General features: G+C 39.9%; 1 protein-coding gene and 1 long non-coding RNA gene across 2 annotated transcripts in view; both read right to left on the bottom strand.

The window, feature by feature from the left end:
- LOC148303614 (uncharacterized) overlaps window positions 1-16,971 on the bottom strand; it is a 106,162-nt gene that overhangs the window by 75,986 nt on the left and 13,205 nt on the right. Inside the window, exons 5-7 of the mRNA XM_088269678.1 lie at window positions 6,069-6,167; window positions 4,590-4,688; window positions 127-225 (exon numbers count right to left, since the gene is read on the bottom strand). Of these exons, the coding sequence (XP_088125804.1) occupies window positions 127-225; window positions 4,590-4,688; window positions 6,069-6,167 (297 nt within the window). The remainder of the gene's footprint in view (window positions 1-126; window positions 226-4,589; window positions 4,689-6,068; window positions 6,168-16,971) is intronic.
- LOC148303615 (uncharacterized) lies at window positions 11,771-15,824 on the bottom strand. The gene is made up of 2 exons (XR_015838461.1): window positions 13,639-15,824; window positions 11,771-13,558 (listed from the first exon to the last, which is right to left on the bottom strand). It is a non-coding gene; the product is annotated as an uncharacterized LOC148303615 (long non-coding RNA).

The raw sequence follows: 16,971 nt of genomic DNA, 5'->3' as shown, positions 1-16,971 counted from the left end.
GCAAATAAATGTATATTTCCGTTTCTGCTAGTTAGTGATGATTCATGTAACCTATATACCATGGTGTCCTGTATGTACATTGCGTGTGTTGGCCATATTACTACTGCTACTACTAGTTACACTTACCATCAATATCTTGCAGATCTACTGCAGCCCCTGCCTGCAGGAGTGCCCGTACTACCGGGAGGTGGTCCTTCAGTGCTGCATAGTGTAGTGCCGAGAGCCCTGTAACGGAGGATGTACTGTATATACAGGGTGTACGGCCAGCGCGAGGCCATGTAGCAGGACCCCAATACCTATCCCAGTAACCTCCCCAGTATGTTATAGTCACCAATGGTTTATAGTTGTTGCATTTATTTTGTTTTTTATGTGAAACTCAAGGACGCGTCACGTTTGTTGGGCACATTTTGTAACATGAGAGAGAAGAATGATGCAACGTAGAGAGAAAGAGAAAGAGAGCTATACATTCCGATGTGGAGTGGAGCAAAAGAGAATGATGTATACACAAGGATACAAATCAGTAGAAGAAGGTAATGTCGTGCATGCTATGTAGATGTACACGTCAGCCGCTATATATGAACAGCTGAGCTAACTCCGGTACTGCAATAGGTGCAATGTGTTCTCGTCATCTGCAGAGTATGGACTCACCGGCGTATAAGCCATCCCATACTTTGTTATCCCAAACCATTGCTATCAGTATCACCACAATTGAAGCACCAATCCATGGCCGTGGAAATATTCGATATAAATATATATATAATTTTGTATCCATGTATTTCTTTAAGGATGCTATTTTGAGATCTCTCTCCCTCTCTCCGTCCTCGCAAGGAATTTCTCTAATTATTTATTTATTATGTTTCACTCGTATCGCGTGTACGCCGCGACGTTCGCACGTTTTGTACAAAGGAAGTTCAATAAAAGAAGAAATAAATTATAATAATAAGATCTTCTATTATGCATAAGTTCTCTACCTCGTCAGCAAGTCCATTTGGAAATGTCAAAACCAAACCCTGCCGGAATATTGTTTATGCAAGTTATTCTAAAGGAGAGATTTTATGTGAGAGTACCTCACCGACCGCCGAACGGGACAGTCGTGTGCCGATACGCTCCGGGTTTTCACCCGCGTTAAGTGCCGATACGATAAGTTTGGGTTTTACCTATCATTACCATAAGTACCATTATCATAAGTGATTTGTTCTTCGGTGTGACCCCTGTGACAGGGTATTACCCAGTGGTGTTGCGCTGTGACATAATTACTTAACTATGTAATTTATAATAGTGAACTAGGTTTGTGGACGAATGCGGGAAAATGCCTGTAAATGGCCACGCTGAGGTTCGCCACCCAGTTGGCCGCGTTTCCCGATAGCGCACGAATACAGGATTGCGACGTGAAATGTAAGAGGACGTATGGATGATAAGATGAATGAACTGTGTGATGTGATGGAAAGTAAGTGTTTGGATTTATGTGTGACTGAAAGCTGGAAAAAAGGTAATGGATCGATGGAGCGCGACGGCACTTGTCGGGGCGTCGCCGCGTTTCTATCACCCAGGATGGCAGAATGTATGAGAGTATGTGTTCGTCAACGCAAGACTCGTGTTTGTCAGATTCAAAGTCGGGCTAACAAAACTACTTGTTTTAATAGGATATGCTCCCGTTAACTCCGACAGCGAGTCTGAGAAGGATGAGTTTCGGTTGAATGTAATGAGAGTGTGATGAATGGAAAAATGAATAATGAAAAGATAATTCTGGCCGGTGATTTGAATGGCTGGGTTGGTACAAGGAGAGACGGTTTTGAATCAGCGCTCGGTTTGTATGGAGATGCGAGAGTGAACGATAATGGGAAGAGATTGCTAGAGGTGTGTCTGGAATGGAATCTCTTTGTGTCAAATACTTTTTTTGCACACAAGGGAATCCATCAATATACTTGGGAGAGATGTGATGAAAGGTCTATTATCGATTATGTCGTCATTGACTGTAGGTTGAGATCCGCCACAGTAGACACAAGAGTGTTCAGGGGGGCCGAAATGGAAACAGATCACTTTTTGGTGGTTTCAAGAGTGATCCTGGTCCAAGGGTGGAGGGCCAAAGCGAACAAGGTGGCGGCTCCCTCTAGAGTAAGTAAGTAAGTAGAAAAACTACAGAATGATGACATAAGAGTTAAGTTTGAAACAGACGTATGCAACAGGTTGATTGCGGAAGATGTAAATGAACTTAGTATAAATGAAATGTGGGAACATCTGAAAGGTAGTGTGTGGTACAGCGGTACAAGGAAGGAAAAAAGGCGATGCGTGGTGGGATGATGATATCAAAGATTTAGTGAAAGAGAAGAAGAATGCGTGGTTAAATAAAATAAAAGTTCCGCTGAGTATGAATCGGTTAAAAAAGTGTACAAGGAATGTAAAATGAAAGTTAAGCAAGGGGTGAGTGAAGAAAACGTATGTTGAGGAAGGAAGAAGGAGTAAAAATGACAAAAAATTTCCAAGAAAATTTAAACAATTTCTGGAAAGAAGTCTAAGCTTGAATGGATGTACAAAATCGATTGCAGCGAAAGACGGAAAAATGGTGACGAGTGAAAAAGATATAAAAGAGAGATGGAAAGAGTATTTCGAGGAGAAGTATGAAACACATACGATTAAAAACGTTAGTGACGTAAGTACGTTTCCTCCAATATGTGTGAATGATGTTTCAAGAGAGATAAGTATGGGAGAAATTAAGAATGCCACTAAGTCCTTGAAAAATGGAGAGGCTCTAGGATTCGACAATTTTGCGGCAGAATACGTCAAGAATGGTGGCGAAATAGTTCTCACATGGTTGCATAGGCTCTTTAACCGTTGTCTGGAGGAGAGTTGTACGGCCGTGGATTGGAGAAGGGCAGTTATAATGCCTCTCTACAAGGGGAAAGGTTCTAGGGTGGAATGTGGGAACTATAGAGCAATCAGTCTATTGAGTGCTGTTGGCAAGATGTACGGTCGAATCCTTATTGAAAGAGTGAGAACCATAACAAAGGACAAAGTGTGGGATGTCCAGAGTGGATTTATGAATGGGAGAGGATGTACGGATCAAATTTTTGCCTTGCGCAACATTACGGAAAAGTTTTTGGCCAAAAACCAAAGGCTTTTCTGTGCTTTTGTGGATTTGCAGAAAGCGTATGACCGAGTTGATAGAACGAAGCTATGGAAGGTGTTATCTGAGTATGGGGTAAGCAGTAAACCTATCCAAGGCATTGCATCCTTGTACGAGGACAGCACTGCATGCATAAGGGTAAATGGCTCATTTTCGTCCTGGCTTAGCATCTGTAAAGGTGTTAAACTGGGATGTGTAATGTCACCGTGGCTGTTTAACCTATACATGGATAATTGCATGAAAGAACTGAAAGATTTAAATGTTGGAGCTAGAATGAATAATTTGACTGTCTGGGGCCTTTTGTATGCTGACGACGCTGTTCTTCTTGCCGATAGCAGAGAAGACCTGCAGGCGTTGGTGACAAAAGTGTATAATGTGTGCAAGGAAAGTGATTTATTGATGAATGTTAGCAAATCCCAAATTATGGTTTTTGAAAGAGAAGAATGTAGATCTGAGTGTGAAATATTGGTAAACGGAGAGATTTTGACACAGGTAAATGATTTCGTATATTTGGGTAGTATGTTTTCTAGGGATGGAAAGATTGATAAAGACATAGAAAGGAGAGTGAATGCTGGGAACAAAGTGAATGGCGCACTGAAATTAGTTATAGCAAATAAAAACCTATCAGCGGAAGCTAAACTGGCAGTTCACAACGGAGTCCTGGTTCCAACTCTAATGTATGGAAGTGGTACATGGAGTTGGCAAAAGGGTGAAAGTAGACTGAATGCAGTCGAAATGCGATCTCTCAGAAGAATGTGCGACAAAACGATGTATGATAGATGTGCGAATAGTGAAATAAAGAAGGAATGCAAAGCTGAGATAAGCATTATCGATAAAATTAAGAAAGGTGTGTTGAGATGGTTTGGACATGTAGAACGAATGAGTGAGGAAAGAACGGTAAAACAAATTTATGAGGCGAATGTTAGTGGGAAAAGAAGCAGAGGAAGACCGAGAAAAACATGGCTCGATCAGGTATGCCAAATACTTGAAAGTGGTCAGGTTAGGAGTCGTAACAATCGGCGGGTATGTATGAGGAGATGCATGAACGTGGAAGAGGCGAAGAATGTTTGCAAGGACAGAGTGGTGTGGCGCTCTATTCTCTCTGCCTACCCCTGCGGGGAAGCGGCGTGATGGTTAGTTAGTTAGTTATTCTAAACGAGGGAGATAATACATACACGGGTTTGTGTCATACACATACGCACACATGTCACAGAGTCCGCGTAGCGGGACCTCAATACCTATCCAAAAACCCTTCCAAGACCTTCTATTCTTCCTCCATTTCTAAGCTCCTTCACCTACGTCAACTGGTTGCCACCGATCTGATCACCCCGCTTTTGTATAGTTATAAAAGAGTTTGATGCGGTGCCTTATGCACCCTGTTAATGCCAAATCTATATCCCAAGTCCTCTATATTTTCTTTGAATGTGTTGGTCATATTACTACTTCTACTACTAGTTACACTTACCTTGCTTAGTTTGCAGATCTACTGGAGCCCCCTCCTGCAGGAGTGCCCGTACTACCGGGAGGTGGCCCCCCCATGCTGCACAGTGTAGTGCAGTGAACCCTGTAACGGAGGATGTACTGTATATACAGGGTGCACGGCCAGCGCGAGGCCATGTAGCAGGACCCCACTACCTATCCCAGTAACCTCCCCAGTATGTTATAGTCACCAATAGTTTACCTTTAATTATGTATTTATTGGACAATTCATCTAGCGCCGTTTTCAAGAGAAATCACTCGAAGGGCTAGGGGAAGTTGGACTTATTTTTCAGATCATTTTATAAAACATGATTGTCAATTACTTTTTTTACGTTTTGAAAAAATTAAATGTGAACAACATTTTGAGTGTGTCCAAATACTTGTTCACAAATCTAGATTATCTCCAATTATAGGAGTTATTTATCATACTATTGTTTACATCTCAACATAGATGAAGAAGAACACGAAAGTCTGGGCATTTACGGGGCCTTCGACCGTCGTAGGCTTGTTTTAAGCGATCACTTTACTCGCGAGTAACATTCACAAATTCTACCCATGATTGACAATCACACTAATGAAATTCTAGGAACTTATATAAATGATCCAATTTTGAAACATTGTACAAGAATGACTAGAATTTTCACTAGTGACATCTATTGGTAAGACGAAGAACCTTTTTTACTGAGCAGAAACTCTTATATTAGTATGTGAGGTCCGAGTCCTGGAGAAACCCCAGAAAATATCCTTTTTATTATTTTAGCTAATACATAATTGGAATTGGTGAATGGGAGACAGTTAATGCTAGAAAATGTTTAATTTATTTCATTATCAACATTTTTAAAATAATTTAGAAACTGACAGTTACTGGATTATTCACCATATGCATGATATCAATTATTCCAAATAAGATGTATATCTGAGCATCCCAGGGCTTACGACCTGGCATTTGGCTGACTCAAGTGATCACTTTATGTATGTGCATTCATACCCCCCTCTTTATAGAGGGATTAGCCTCCTGCGAAGTCGATTTCCAGCTGTTAATTCATCTCTATGGAGGTCTGACCGCGAGTCGTCTACCTTGGGGTTGGCTATGCAGTGCAAAAAAGCCCCAAATATTGTTTTTACCGTATATACAAACTTTTAAACATATCGGAAATCATCATATGTATCCGGATCGACTTTGAAATGTTGATAATTTGTTTTTTAGTTTAATTTTTGCAGTAAGGCTAAAAAGTAAAAAAAAATAATGATAAAGATAAACAAAATTGAGTCTTAAGTAGATTAAAAAATCAGTGCTTGATTTAACATTTAATATATAAAAGGTCTTTATGCGCCGTTTGCAAATAAATGTATATTTCCGTTTCTGCTAGTTAGTGATGATTCATGTAACCTATATACCATGGTGTCCTGTATGTACATTGCGTGTGTTGGGCATATTACTACTGCTACTACTAGTTACACTTACCGAGCTTAGTTTGCAGATCTACTGGAGCCCCCTCCTGCAGGAGTGCCCGTACTACCGGGAGGTGGCCCTGCCATGCTGCACGGTGTAGTGCAGTGTCCCCTGTAACGGAGGATGTACTGTATATACAGGGTGCACGGCCAGCGCGAGGCCATGTAGCAGGACCCCACTACCTATCCCAGTAACCTTTCAAGCATTTAATTACTTTCTTGCATTTAATTATTTATTTATTGTATAACTTATATTGCGCCGATTTTGTGAGAAATCACTTGAAGGGCAAAACTAAATACTTATTTTCACATCACTTTATGAAATATAATTATCCATTAGTTTTTTATTCTTCTTTTCTTTAACATTTTTAAAAAATACATTTGAATTATAATATAATAAGGACATTTTCTATTCTGTATGAGTTCTCTACCTCGTCAGCAAGAAGATTTGTAAATTTCGAATAGAAACCTTGCTGGAATACAATGTTTAATTTGTGTTTATTGTTCTAAGTCAATGACATATACGGTGGAATATTTGTAGCAATTTTAAACATTAAAAAAAAACATTTATTATTACATAAAATTATTATATGTTACCTAATTTTGTTAACATCCTGGTTTGACATCTCTAAAGGTGTAAAACAGGGATGTGTAATGTCGCCTTGGCTGTTTAATCTATACATGGATAACTGCATGTGAGAGCTGAAAGGTTTAAATATTGGAGCAAGAATGAATAATTTGACCGTTTGTTGCCTTTTATATGCTGACGACGCTGTTCTTCTTGCCGATAGCAAAGAAGACCTGCAAACGTTGGTGACAAAAGTGTATAATGTGTGCAAGGAAAGTGATTTATTGATGAATGTTAGCAAATCCAAAATCATGGTTTTTGAAAGAGATGAATGTAGATCTGAGTGTGAAATATTGGTAAATGGGGAGATTTAGGAACAGGTAGATGATTTCATATATTTGGGTAGTATGTTTTCTAGGGATGGAAAGATTGATAAAGACATAGAAAGGAGAGTGAATGCTGGGAACAGAGTGAATGGTGCACTAAAATCAGTTTTAGCAAATAAAAATCTATCAGCGGAAGCTAAACTGGCAGTACACAATGGAGTTCTGGTTCCAACCCTTATGTATGGAAGCGAAGCATGGAGTTGGCAAAAGAAGGATGAAAGCAGACTGAATGCAGTCGAAATGCGATCGCTCAGACGAATGTGTGGCAAAACGATGTTTGATAGATGTTCGAATGATGAAATAAGGAAAGAATGTAAGGCTGAGATAAGCATTATCGATAAAATTAAGAAAGGTGTGTTGAGATGGTTTGGACATGTGGAGCGTATGAGTGAAGAAAGAACGGTTAAACAAATTTATAAGGCGAATGTAGTTGGAAAAAGAAGCAGAGGACGACCGAGGAAAACTTGGCACAATCAGGTATGTCAAATACTTGAAAGCGGCCGGGTCAGGAGTCGTAATAATCGTCGGGTATGTATGAGGAGATGCATGAATGTAGAAGAGGCAAAGAATGTTTGCAAAGACCGAGTGGTTTGGCGTTCGATTCTCTCTGCCTACCCCTGCGGGGAAGCGGCGTGATGGTTAGTTAGTTAGTTAATTTTGTTACAATTTGAGCTTTACACGAAGCGAGGCCGACGGTATTCAGTATTCTAGCCATCGGACCGGGGACCCGGAGCGCGGTAACCAAACGCGCTAACCACTGCGCAACGGAGACGGAATATTGAAGAAGCTATTAGCGGCGAGTAACTGCCCTCCCAATACCACTGTCCGAGGCACGCAAGTTAGGAACGGCTAATATATATCATCCGGGAATGTGGAGGAACCAAACTAGCTTGCAGGGATAGGTGCCTTAACAGAGCGGACCATCTATTTGTTCCCAGACTTCCATATGGAAGTCTGGCTACTCACGGGGCTTTCCACTTGACATTGGCTGGCAAAGGTAGAATATATACAGTAATATTCTCCCACTTGTATATCATATCGCTTTACTAACATCACCTCTTATTGCTACATTCCTCGGTTCACTAGTTCAATAATCTTGGAATATCTTACCTACACAATCTGTCCAGTTGACGTTTATATTACGTTGTTTAAGGAGAGTGTTGACCTTCGCCACATATCCCCCTTTCGCTGCCTTCAGTAAATCTTGTCCGGACATCTGTAGAAATATAACCAATAAATTATAATAAAAAACAGCCATTCCATCATCAGATTCAACATTCATAAGTAACAAAAAAACGAAACGGGTCAATTAGCTGTATTGGTCCGCAACGGGAGCGCTATGGGACCAATTCCAGAACGCTGAGGTCCTATTGTCAGGAATGGAAGGCGGACTCGCGTCAATAATACGCACTGGATGCAACGAATAACTTTATTATTCAAAGTTGATATTGCGTAAGCTTGCAACTTTTGACTACCGTAACGAGTGGCGTGAATCGCTTCTAGATAACTGTCCTTAACTGTCCCTGGTGTTACAGTGGGTGGCAGGTTTGTATATCTATCCATAGATTGATAAGGACTCCAATTAAACATGGTCACAAGATGACTTGCACGTAGCTACAAGTGGAATTCCACCTGTTACAGAATCAATATTATGTCGGTTATCAGTCTATGGGATATTTATGTACTAAATTCTAAGGCGAATGGCAGGTCTATTACACAATGAATGCCTCACAGTCTCACGGTGTATTGTTACAACTTGTAGAGCGTGTTCCGGAAGGTTAACAATAAATCAAACTTAGACTAAATATTAGAGGCCGATTCGGGCTCATATTTATTGTGATCACCATCACCATCACCATACGCGCCGCTAACAGGACGGTCGTGCGGAATAAGGATTAATGAACCGTCAAAAGTTGGACAAATAAAAAGGCAACAATAAAAACGTTCAATCCTTACACGCGTCTAGTAAGTTAGATCGGTTACAAATCTTACAAATAAATACAGTAAAAACTCACCCTGACAAGGGAATATTGAATGGCCAAGTCACACACAAGCGTTCACTCGGAGATTATATACTAGAATACAGCAGGGGGGGTCGACTCGTAAACGTCAGATTGTTCAAAAAACGACCAGAAATGACGAGACACACAAATACACTAACAAAAACACCAAAACGGGAACGAAAAATACGAGATACCGACAAGTTGTTCAAATATTTCAAATAAATGTAGACAAACTATGGTTATAGACAATTATCGATGGAAAAATAGAAATCCGTATATGAAGAACTTGATAACATCGAGTATTATGCCAAAGTTAAAGTTAAATTTTGCGTATGAAAGTGTAGTTTTTCTTACTTGACACAACGCTCCCTTGAACTTCTGCAGCACCCCCCAAATGCAAAAAAATTAAAAACGCCTAGCCAGACTTCCAAAACGCCCACAAAGGGGCGGCACCCCCGTTAAGAAACATAACTTCAGAAAGTGGTGGGCACTCCTTCTGCCCTTTAAAAATATTGTATTTTCTAGAATTTTAAATATAATATAGTAATTTGAAAATTCCATCGTTTTTGTTTTTGTTGAAAAGCCTTATATTTATACATAGTTTGAAATAATAATTTCAAAAAGTTACCATTACCATTTACCATTGTAAGGCTGAGTTGAGTAACCATTATTAATCGCCTGAACTCTTTTTATAAATGTCGCGTTTTAGCCGTGACCTTTCTTTTTTTGTTTACACTGAAATTAATAAATTTAGATAGTGAAATATCTTCTTTGTAATATTAATATTATAATTTTGAAAATATGTAATACAACGAATTTCAATATAAATACCATTTAACCTGAAAAATGAATGATAAATATTTCGGCGGGTGGATTTGACATTCAGCCGCGGCGAAGTCACGCCCAGCCGGGAACTTAGTACTTCTAGCCGTTTACGTCACTTCCGGCCGCTGGCGAATATCACTTCTAGCCATAAAAAATCGAGGCAGTTGGCGGTCTTTATATAAATTAGTCAGTCTGTGCCAGGGGGGGTCGACTCGTAAACGTCAGATTATTCAAAAAACGACCAGAAATGACGAGACACACTAATACACTAACAAAATCACAAAAACGGGAACGAAAAATACGAGATATCAACAAGTTGTTCAAATATTTCAAATAAGTATAGACAAACTATGGTTATAGACAATTATCGATAGAAAAATAGAAATCCGTATATGAAGAACTTGATAATATTGAGTATTATGCCAAAGTTAAAGTTAAATTTTGCGTATGAAAGTGTAGTTTTTCTAACTTGACACAACGCTCCCTTGAACTTCTGCAGCACCCCCCAAATGCAAAAAAATTAAAAACGCCTAGCCAGACTTTCAAAACGCCCACAAAGGGGCGCTGGCACCCCCGTTAAGAAACATAACTTCAGGAAGTGGTGGGCACTCCTTCCGCCCTTTTAAAATAATGTATTTTCTAGAATTTTATATATAATATAGTAATTTGAAAATTCTATCGTTTTTGTTTTTGTTGAAAAGCCTTATACATAGTTTGAGATAATAATTTCAAAAAAGTTACCATTACCTTTTACCATTGTAAGGCTGAGTTGAGTTACCATTATTAATCGCCTGAACTCTTTTTATAAATGTCGCGTTTTAGCCGTGACCTTTCTATTTTTGTTTACACTGAAATAAATAAATTTAGATAGTGAAATATCTTCTTTGTAATATTAATATTATTATTTTGAAAATATGTTTTACAACGAATTTCAATATAAATACCATTTAACCTGAAAAATGAATGATAAATATTTCGGCGGGTGGATTTGACATTCAGCCGCGGCGAAGTCACGCCCAGCCGGGAGCTTAGTACTTCTAGCCGTTTACGTCACTTCCGGCCGCTGGCGAATATCACTTCTAGCCATAAAAAATCGAGGCAGTTGGCGGTCTTTATATTATCACCCCCTTAAATTATCGATCAAGGAATTATGCGATTACCGAACGGTAATCGACAGATTAAGGTGATCAAAAGCGTTAAAGGCTGATTAAGTTATAAGTGAGCAAGTGGTGAGATGATAGAGAGGATGGGGAAGAGAAAAAAATAATAAATGGTTTTACATTTGTAATTAAAAAAAAAGGTTACAACTTAACCTAAGATTTACTTAATCTAGCTTACTTATGCTATGACTCTAGGGAAGGCGGAAAATTAAAATATTAAAGTCTGTGAAGGTAAGTAATAAAATTGGCAGTGTGGTAATCATACTGGTCGTCGGTGATGATGGTGCGGGACTGGATTCTGGCAGCTGCTTCGGGTAGGCGGTGGCGAAGGGTTATCTGGAGGGCCGCTGGCAGCAATTGTCCGTCTTCGTAAAGATGTCACAGTCCAGTCTTTCCATGTTCCGTTCAACCGTTAGGATGCAAGGGCGGCTGGCAGCAAAGATGCAGACGGGTCCAGGACGTAGGCACTGAGGTGAAGTTACCGTTGAACGTAAGTCAGTCCATAAGAGGCGACTCGTGTCAAGATACTCGTGAGTAGTGTTGGTTCACCAACCAGCTTGAGAGAAGCTAACAGAGAGCCGAGAGCTAACAGAGAGCAGAGAGAGCTGTGACTGTGTGTGCAGCCTTTTTATTCATCCCCTTTCCTAGGCCTTAGGTGGGGTGTGCCTGCATCTCCTATTGGTCAGTTCCCTTCATTCAGTTTTGCAATGTTGCATTTCTACCATGATTACTACTATCTACCATTCATTATAATTACTAAAAACTTCCTTCCCTTCAAAATTTATATCATTATTTCCCTAGCCTATTTAAAAGTTATGATTAAATTAATAATATAATTAAAGTAACTAAGATAAAATACATATAATTAACACACACTTTATTAATAAAAGCTATCTAATAATTAGTTAAGATTACATATTTATAATAAAATTAAGAAAATAATAATAATTGATTAATTATAATTAATAATTAATACTTAATTAGTAATTTAGTGCCAATTTATGAACTAATTACATTTAATAGGATTACAATGGTAACATTAGGTATAGTAGAATTAAAATTACAAAATATTGTCCTTTCCTTCAAAATTTACATACATCTCACACAGTGGTGATTGACATCTTAAATGACAATTAATTACTAGGATTACAATTAACTAGGATATTATGTATATTACATATCTAACTTATTACATACTTATAATCATATTTACAAGTATAAATATATATATATTTAACTATACATTTATATATACATACACACACACATACACATATACACACATATATATATATACACATATATAGGTACATTAACCATTGTTTATTAATTGAATTGCCTGAGATGTTTATTTATTCCTGATCTATTTTAATATGCAGATATATCAATTGCTAATAATACATAATTAATATTTAATAGGATTCTGTAGCTATTGGTAATATGAGGATTGCATGTAGTCATGATAATTTTATTTAAAAAAAAACGCCTTTAAAGACTAAGAAAACTAATTAAACTCATTAATTCTATAAAATAGTATTTTTTTTCTTTTAGCGATTTCTGTTAAATTATTGGCAAAGCTTTATTAGTTTCCCAGTTTTACCTGGGAAACGCACCTATCCCCTACAAAATGGTAATTGTTGATACTTGCTAACGCTAGATGGTATTAGTAGTCTCGAATCTGTACGTAGCCTACCGAATAATTTTACGATAATTATTTACGATAATTATTTACGATTGCGTTAAAATCTCTAGGGTGTGAAAACGGCTGAAGGTTAGCCGTTCAGGTAGTGACATTTGGCCTTGTATCCCGAGCGACGGTCGTTTTATTTCCCGTTAGGTCAGTTTCCGGGACGAAACCTCCTTTGTTCTCCTTTTCCCGTTACGTCCGTCGCCGGCCAAGTCTATTGTGCAATTTTACCGTTAGCCGGCCAAGACAACCCTTATCAGTAGCTACGTTGCCAGATTGACGAGAGCGTTTCCGACATGAATCTACAAGAACATTAAATGGTTTTTTTTTTTTCTTTTGGTGGCAGATTTTTATCAACTACAAAATAGCAGAATATCAAGGTAATCAAAAAGTAAAATCAGGGTGAATGTTAAAAAAAGCATTCCTACGACCAGACGAGAGAAGAAAACACACAATGAACCAACAGCAACAAAAAATTGTGTGCTTATGAACATTTTGAAAAAATTTTAAAACCAAAATTTTTAATTAGGACACATAAATAAAAAAAATTATCAATTTTATTTTGTATTTTTTTCGACATCTCATCAAAGATGAAGAAGAATATGGAAGTCTGGGCATTTACGGGGCTGACGACAGTAATAGGCTGGTCTAAGTGATCACTTTACGCACGCGTAACATTCACCAATTCATTTGTGCTGAATGTAAATACATTTCATGACATATTTAAGTACTAACCCGATTACGAGTAGAAATTCATGAAAGTAAAGTTACTTTGCTAATTGAGGTCACAGATTGGCATCCGCTCCTGCCGCTATCAGGGCCTTCACCACGTCCAGGTGACCCCCTCGCAGCGCATACACCAGGGCTGTCCGACCTGCAAACGAGGACATACATCAGTGCAGTCAGATGTGCAAGTAGTTAGATCTGTAATCGGCCAAGGAGAGTATGGGTTACCTTTGCTATCCGATCGGTCAACCGCAGCTCCCGCTGCCAGTAGTACGTCGACTGCCTCCGAGTTTCCCTCCTCGGCAGCCACCATCAGCGGAGAAATACCTGCTACAGAGAATACATATTCAACCCCACTAGAGCCCAAACCATCCTCACGAGGGGGGGTCAAAAAGTTTGCGGAATGGCGGGGTTGGCGAGGGTGAGTTACTCATCCAGGTAGGCGCTAATTGAGTGACTCATTGTTAGTATATATACCAAGTTTCAGCCTAATCCGGTCATTAGCTTTTGAGTTATCAACGAGTAAACAAGTCAATCGGGAAGAAACTAGCCACTATGGAGAAAATTGAATATCGCGCCGTCATTAAGATTCTCACCAAACAAGGAAAGAAACCTCAAACCATTTTTCAAGAGATTTTAGCTGTTTGGTGATCTCGGGAACTCACTCGAAGGTTTAGAGATAATAAACGAGTTCCAGTTCCTTGGATCTCAAATCAGCAGTGAAGGAACTTGTGAAGGAGAGATTAGACGTCGTATCGCCATCGCCAAAAGTGCCATGTCTAAGCTAGACAAAATCTGGAAAGACCGGGGTGTGAGTAACAACACCAAGATGAAGCTTGTCAGGAGCTTGGTCCACTCCATTTTTCTCTATGCTGCTGAAACATGGACTATAAAAGCAGCAGAAAGGAGAAAAATTGATGCCTTCGAAATGTGGTGTTGGAGGCGCATGCTCCGAATTCCATGGACAGCTAGACGCACCAATGAGTTCATTCGCCAGGAACTACGCTTGGATGGCTTGACTCTGGCCAATATCTGTACCCGACGGATTCTCCAGTTCTTTGGACACGTTGCGCGTGGCAACAAGGATAGCCTGGAACGACTAGTTGCGATCGGTAGCCTGGAGGGAAAGAGAGGGAGAGGAAGATCCCCACACGATGGACCGATCAAATTAAGGCAGCAGCAGGCACCTCAGTGGTTGGAGCGCTACGTGCAGCGCAGTCAAGGGATAACTGGAGAAGAGTCATTGCTTCTGCAAGGGTCACAACCCTGAGCAATGAGGATTAAGACGGAGAAGAAGTTAGCTGTTTATGGGGACTCCGCTCCTGGGAAACCATGATTTATAAATGGCACGCCCTTTTCAAACGAGGGAGGGACTCCACTGAAGACGACCCCCGACCTGGACGGCCGATTGAGGCTACCACGCCAGAAATAATAAAAAAAGTTGAAAAACTTGTATTAGAAGATGCCTGGCTAAAGAAAAAACAGCTTGCGGCATTAGTTGGAGTGTCAGAAACAACCATTTTAAACATGCTACATCAACACCTTGGCATGACTAAAGTATGTGCAAGATGGGTGCCGAGAATGCTTTCTGCCCATAAAAAACGCGAGCGCGTAGAAAGTTGTCGCGAGTTTTTGGACCGCTGTGGAGAGCAAAGGGAGGAAGTTATGGCCCAAATTGTAATTGGCAATGAAACTTGGGTTCACCATTATGAATCCCAGTCAAAGCAAGAGTCGATGCAGTGGCATCAAAAAGGCACACCCCCTCCTAAGAAGTATAAGGTGTCTCAATCGGCCGGAAACGTCATGGCGATGATCTTTTCGGATACAGAAGGTATCCTTTTGATTGATTATAAGGAACGTGGTGTTTCAATAACGGGAGAATACCACGCTTCTTTATTAGATCAATTAAAAGAAGCTATTAAAGAAAAAAGGCGAGGAAGGCTTACAAAAGGCGTGCTCGTTTTGCACGACAATACACCCGTGCACACAAGCCGTGTTGCGACGGCTGCCATTCACCGGTGCGGTTTTGAACAAATGCGCCACCCACCCTACAGCCCAGACCTGGCCCCAAGCGACTATCAATTGTTACCAAAAATAAAGAAAGAACTGTGTGGAAAAAAATTTGGCGACTACAATGAAGTAAAGTCGGCAAATTCGGCCTATTTTGACGCCCAAGACAAATCTTTTATTTTTGACGGTATTAATAAGTTATTTGACAGATCTAATAAATGTATTAGGGTTAAGGGAAAATACATTGAAAAGGAAAAATAGTTTAATATTTCATTTCGTTATCTTTCCCTGTCATTCCGCGAACTTCTTGACCTCCCCTCGTATATACAACTCTCTGAATCCGAGTAATAGGGTTCTCAATCGTGGGTAGAATGGTGAACGTCACATGCCCAAACCATCTCCACCCACCTTCCTTAGTTAGTTGGATAATGCTTATCTCAGCCTTGCCCCCATTCCTCGTATCACCATCGGAACATCTACCGAGAGATTCATTCCGACTGCATTCAGTCTACTCTCATCCTTCTATGCTCCACTTCCATACATTACCGGGACAGTGCTGCTTAGCTTTCCCTGATGGGGTTTTATTTGCTGCAACTGAATTCAGCGCACCATTCACTCTCTTTTCTATAAATGTATTTATCAATATCAAATGATCCTAATGTTCCTTGTTTGCGAATCCGATGTAGAGTATAATATTTGTCCATCGTGTTTGTAAAAATGTCCATTTAGTATCTCGCACTTAACAACAAGACTCAGTACCCGTGTCTTGGCGGTGTTGCTGCAGGGTTTCCAGGGACGGGGCGGGGCCGGCTCGGGCAGTCTGGGCGTCCTCCAGCTCCTTAACTTTCTGCTCCAACTCGGCCATGTTACGTTCTGAGGATCAAATAGTAAGTCGGTAAAGTGGGATCACTTGTCATCTCCTTTTTATGAATATTCTGAATATCAAAGTACCCGTGTCTTGGCGGAGTTGCTGCAGGGTTTCGGCGTGTTCAGCTTGCACCCTTTCCAGGGACAGAGCGGAGCTGCTAGGAGCGGCTCGGGCAGTCAGGGCCTCCTCCAGCTCCTTAACTTTCTGCTCCAACTCGGCCGTCTTGCGTTCTGAGGATCAAACAGTAAGTCACTTGTCATCTCTCGTCTGCGGGTTGGACAGCTGTCTTGGTGTGTGTAAACTTGACGAGGTATGTTTTATACATCCACTTTTATTTTGTCAAAGCACCGACAAAGCTGGCAAAACAATCCATCAACAACATTTTAAAGGTTGGTAATTTTTTAAACTAACCTTCTCGCAATATAAAAGTAAAAATTACTTATTTTCAAAGCCAGCGACGATTGCATAGGATCGCGGAAAGGTTTGAACCTTTCTTCAATAACACCCTCGAATACTTTATTTTGCTAAATGGTCCGAACCGTCATAATGTATAATATCGCCGTGATAAATCCCTTGAGTTGAGTTCCGTTCGGATCGTCGCAGATGACACGCGTACTTTCGTGCTAATCTACATAAATCCACCTTTTTTTTATAAACACCATAAGTTTAAGATACATTTTAAG

Source organism: Brachycentrus maculatus, unplaced genomic scaffold (genome assembly GCF_059751285.1).
Source record: "Brachycentrus maculatus isolate JH-2025_06_01 unplaced genomic scaffold, ASM5975128v1 h1tg000360l, whole genome shotgun sequence".
NCBI lineage: Eukaryota > Metazoa > Arthropoda > Insecta > Trichoptera > Brachycentridae > Brachycentrus > Brachycentrus maculatus.
Note: the sequence above shows the minus strand (reverse complement) of the source record. Positions and strands in the feature narration are given on the sequence as shown.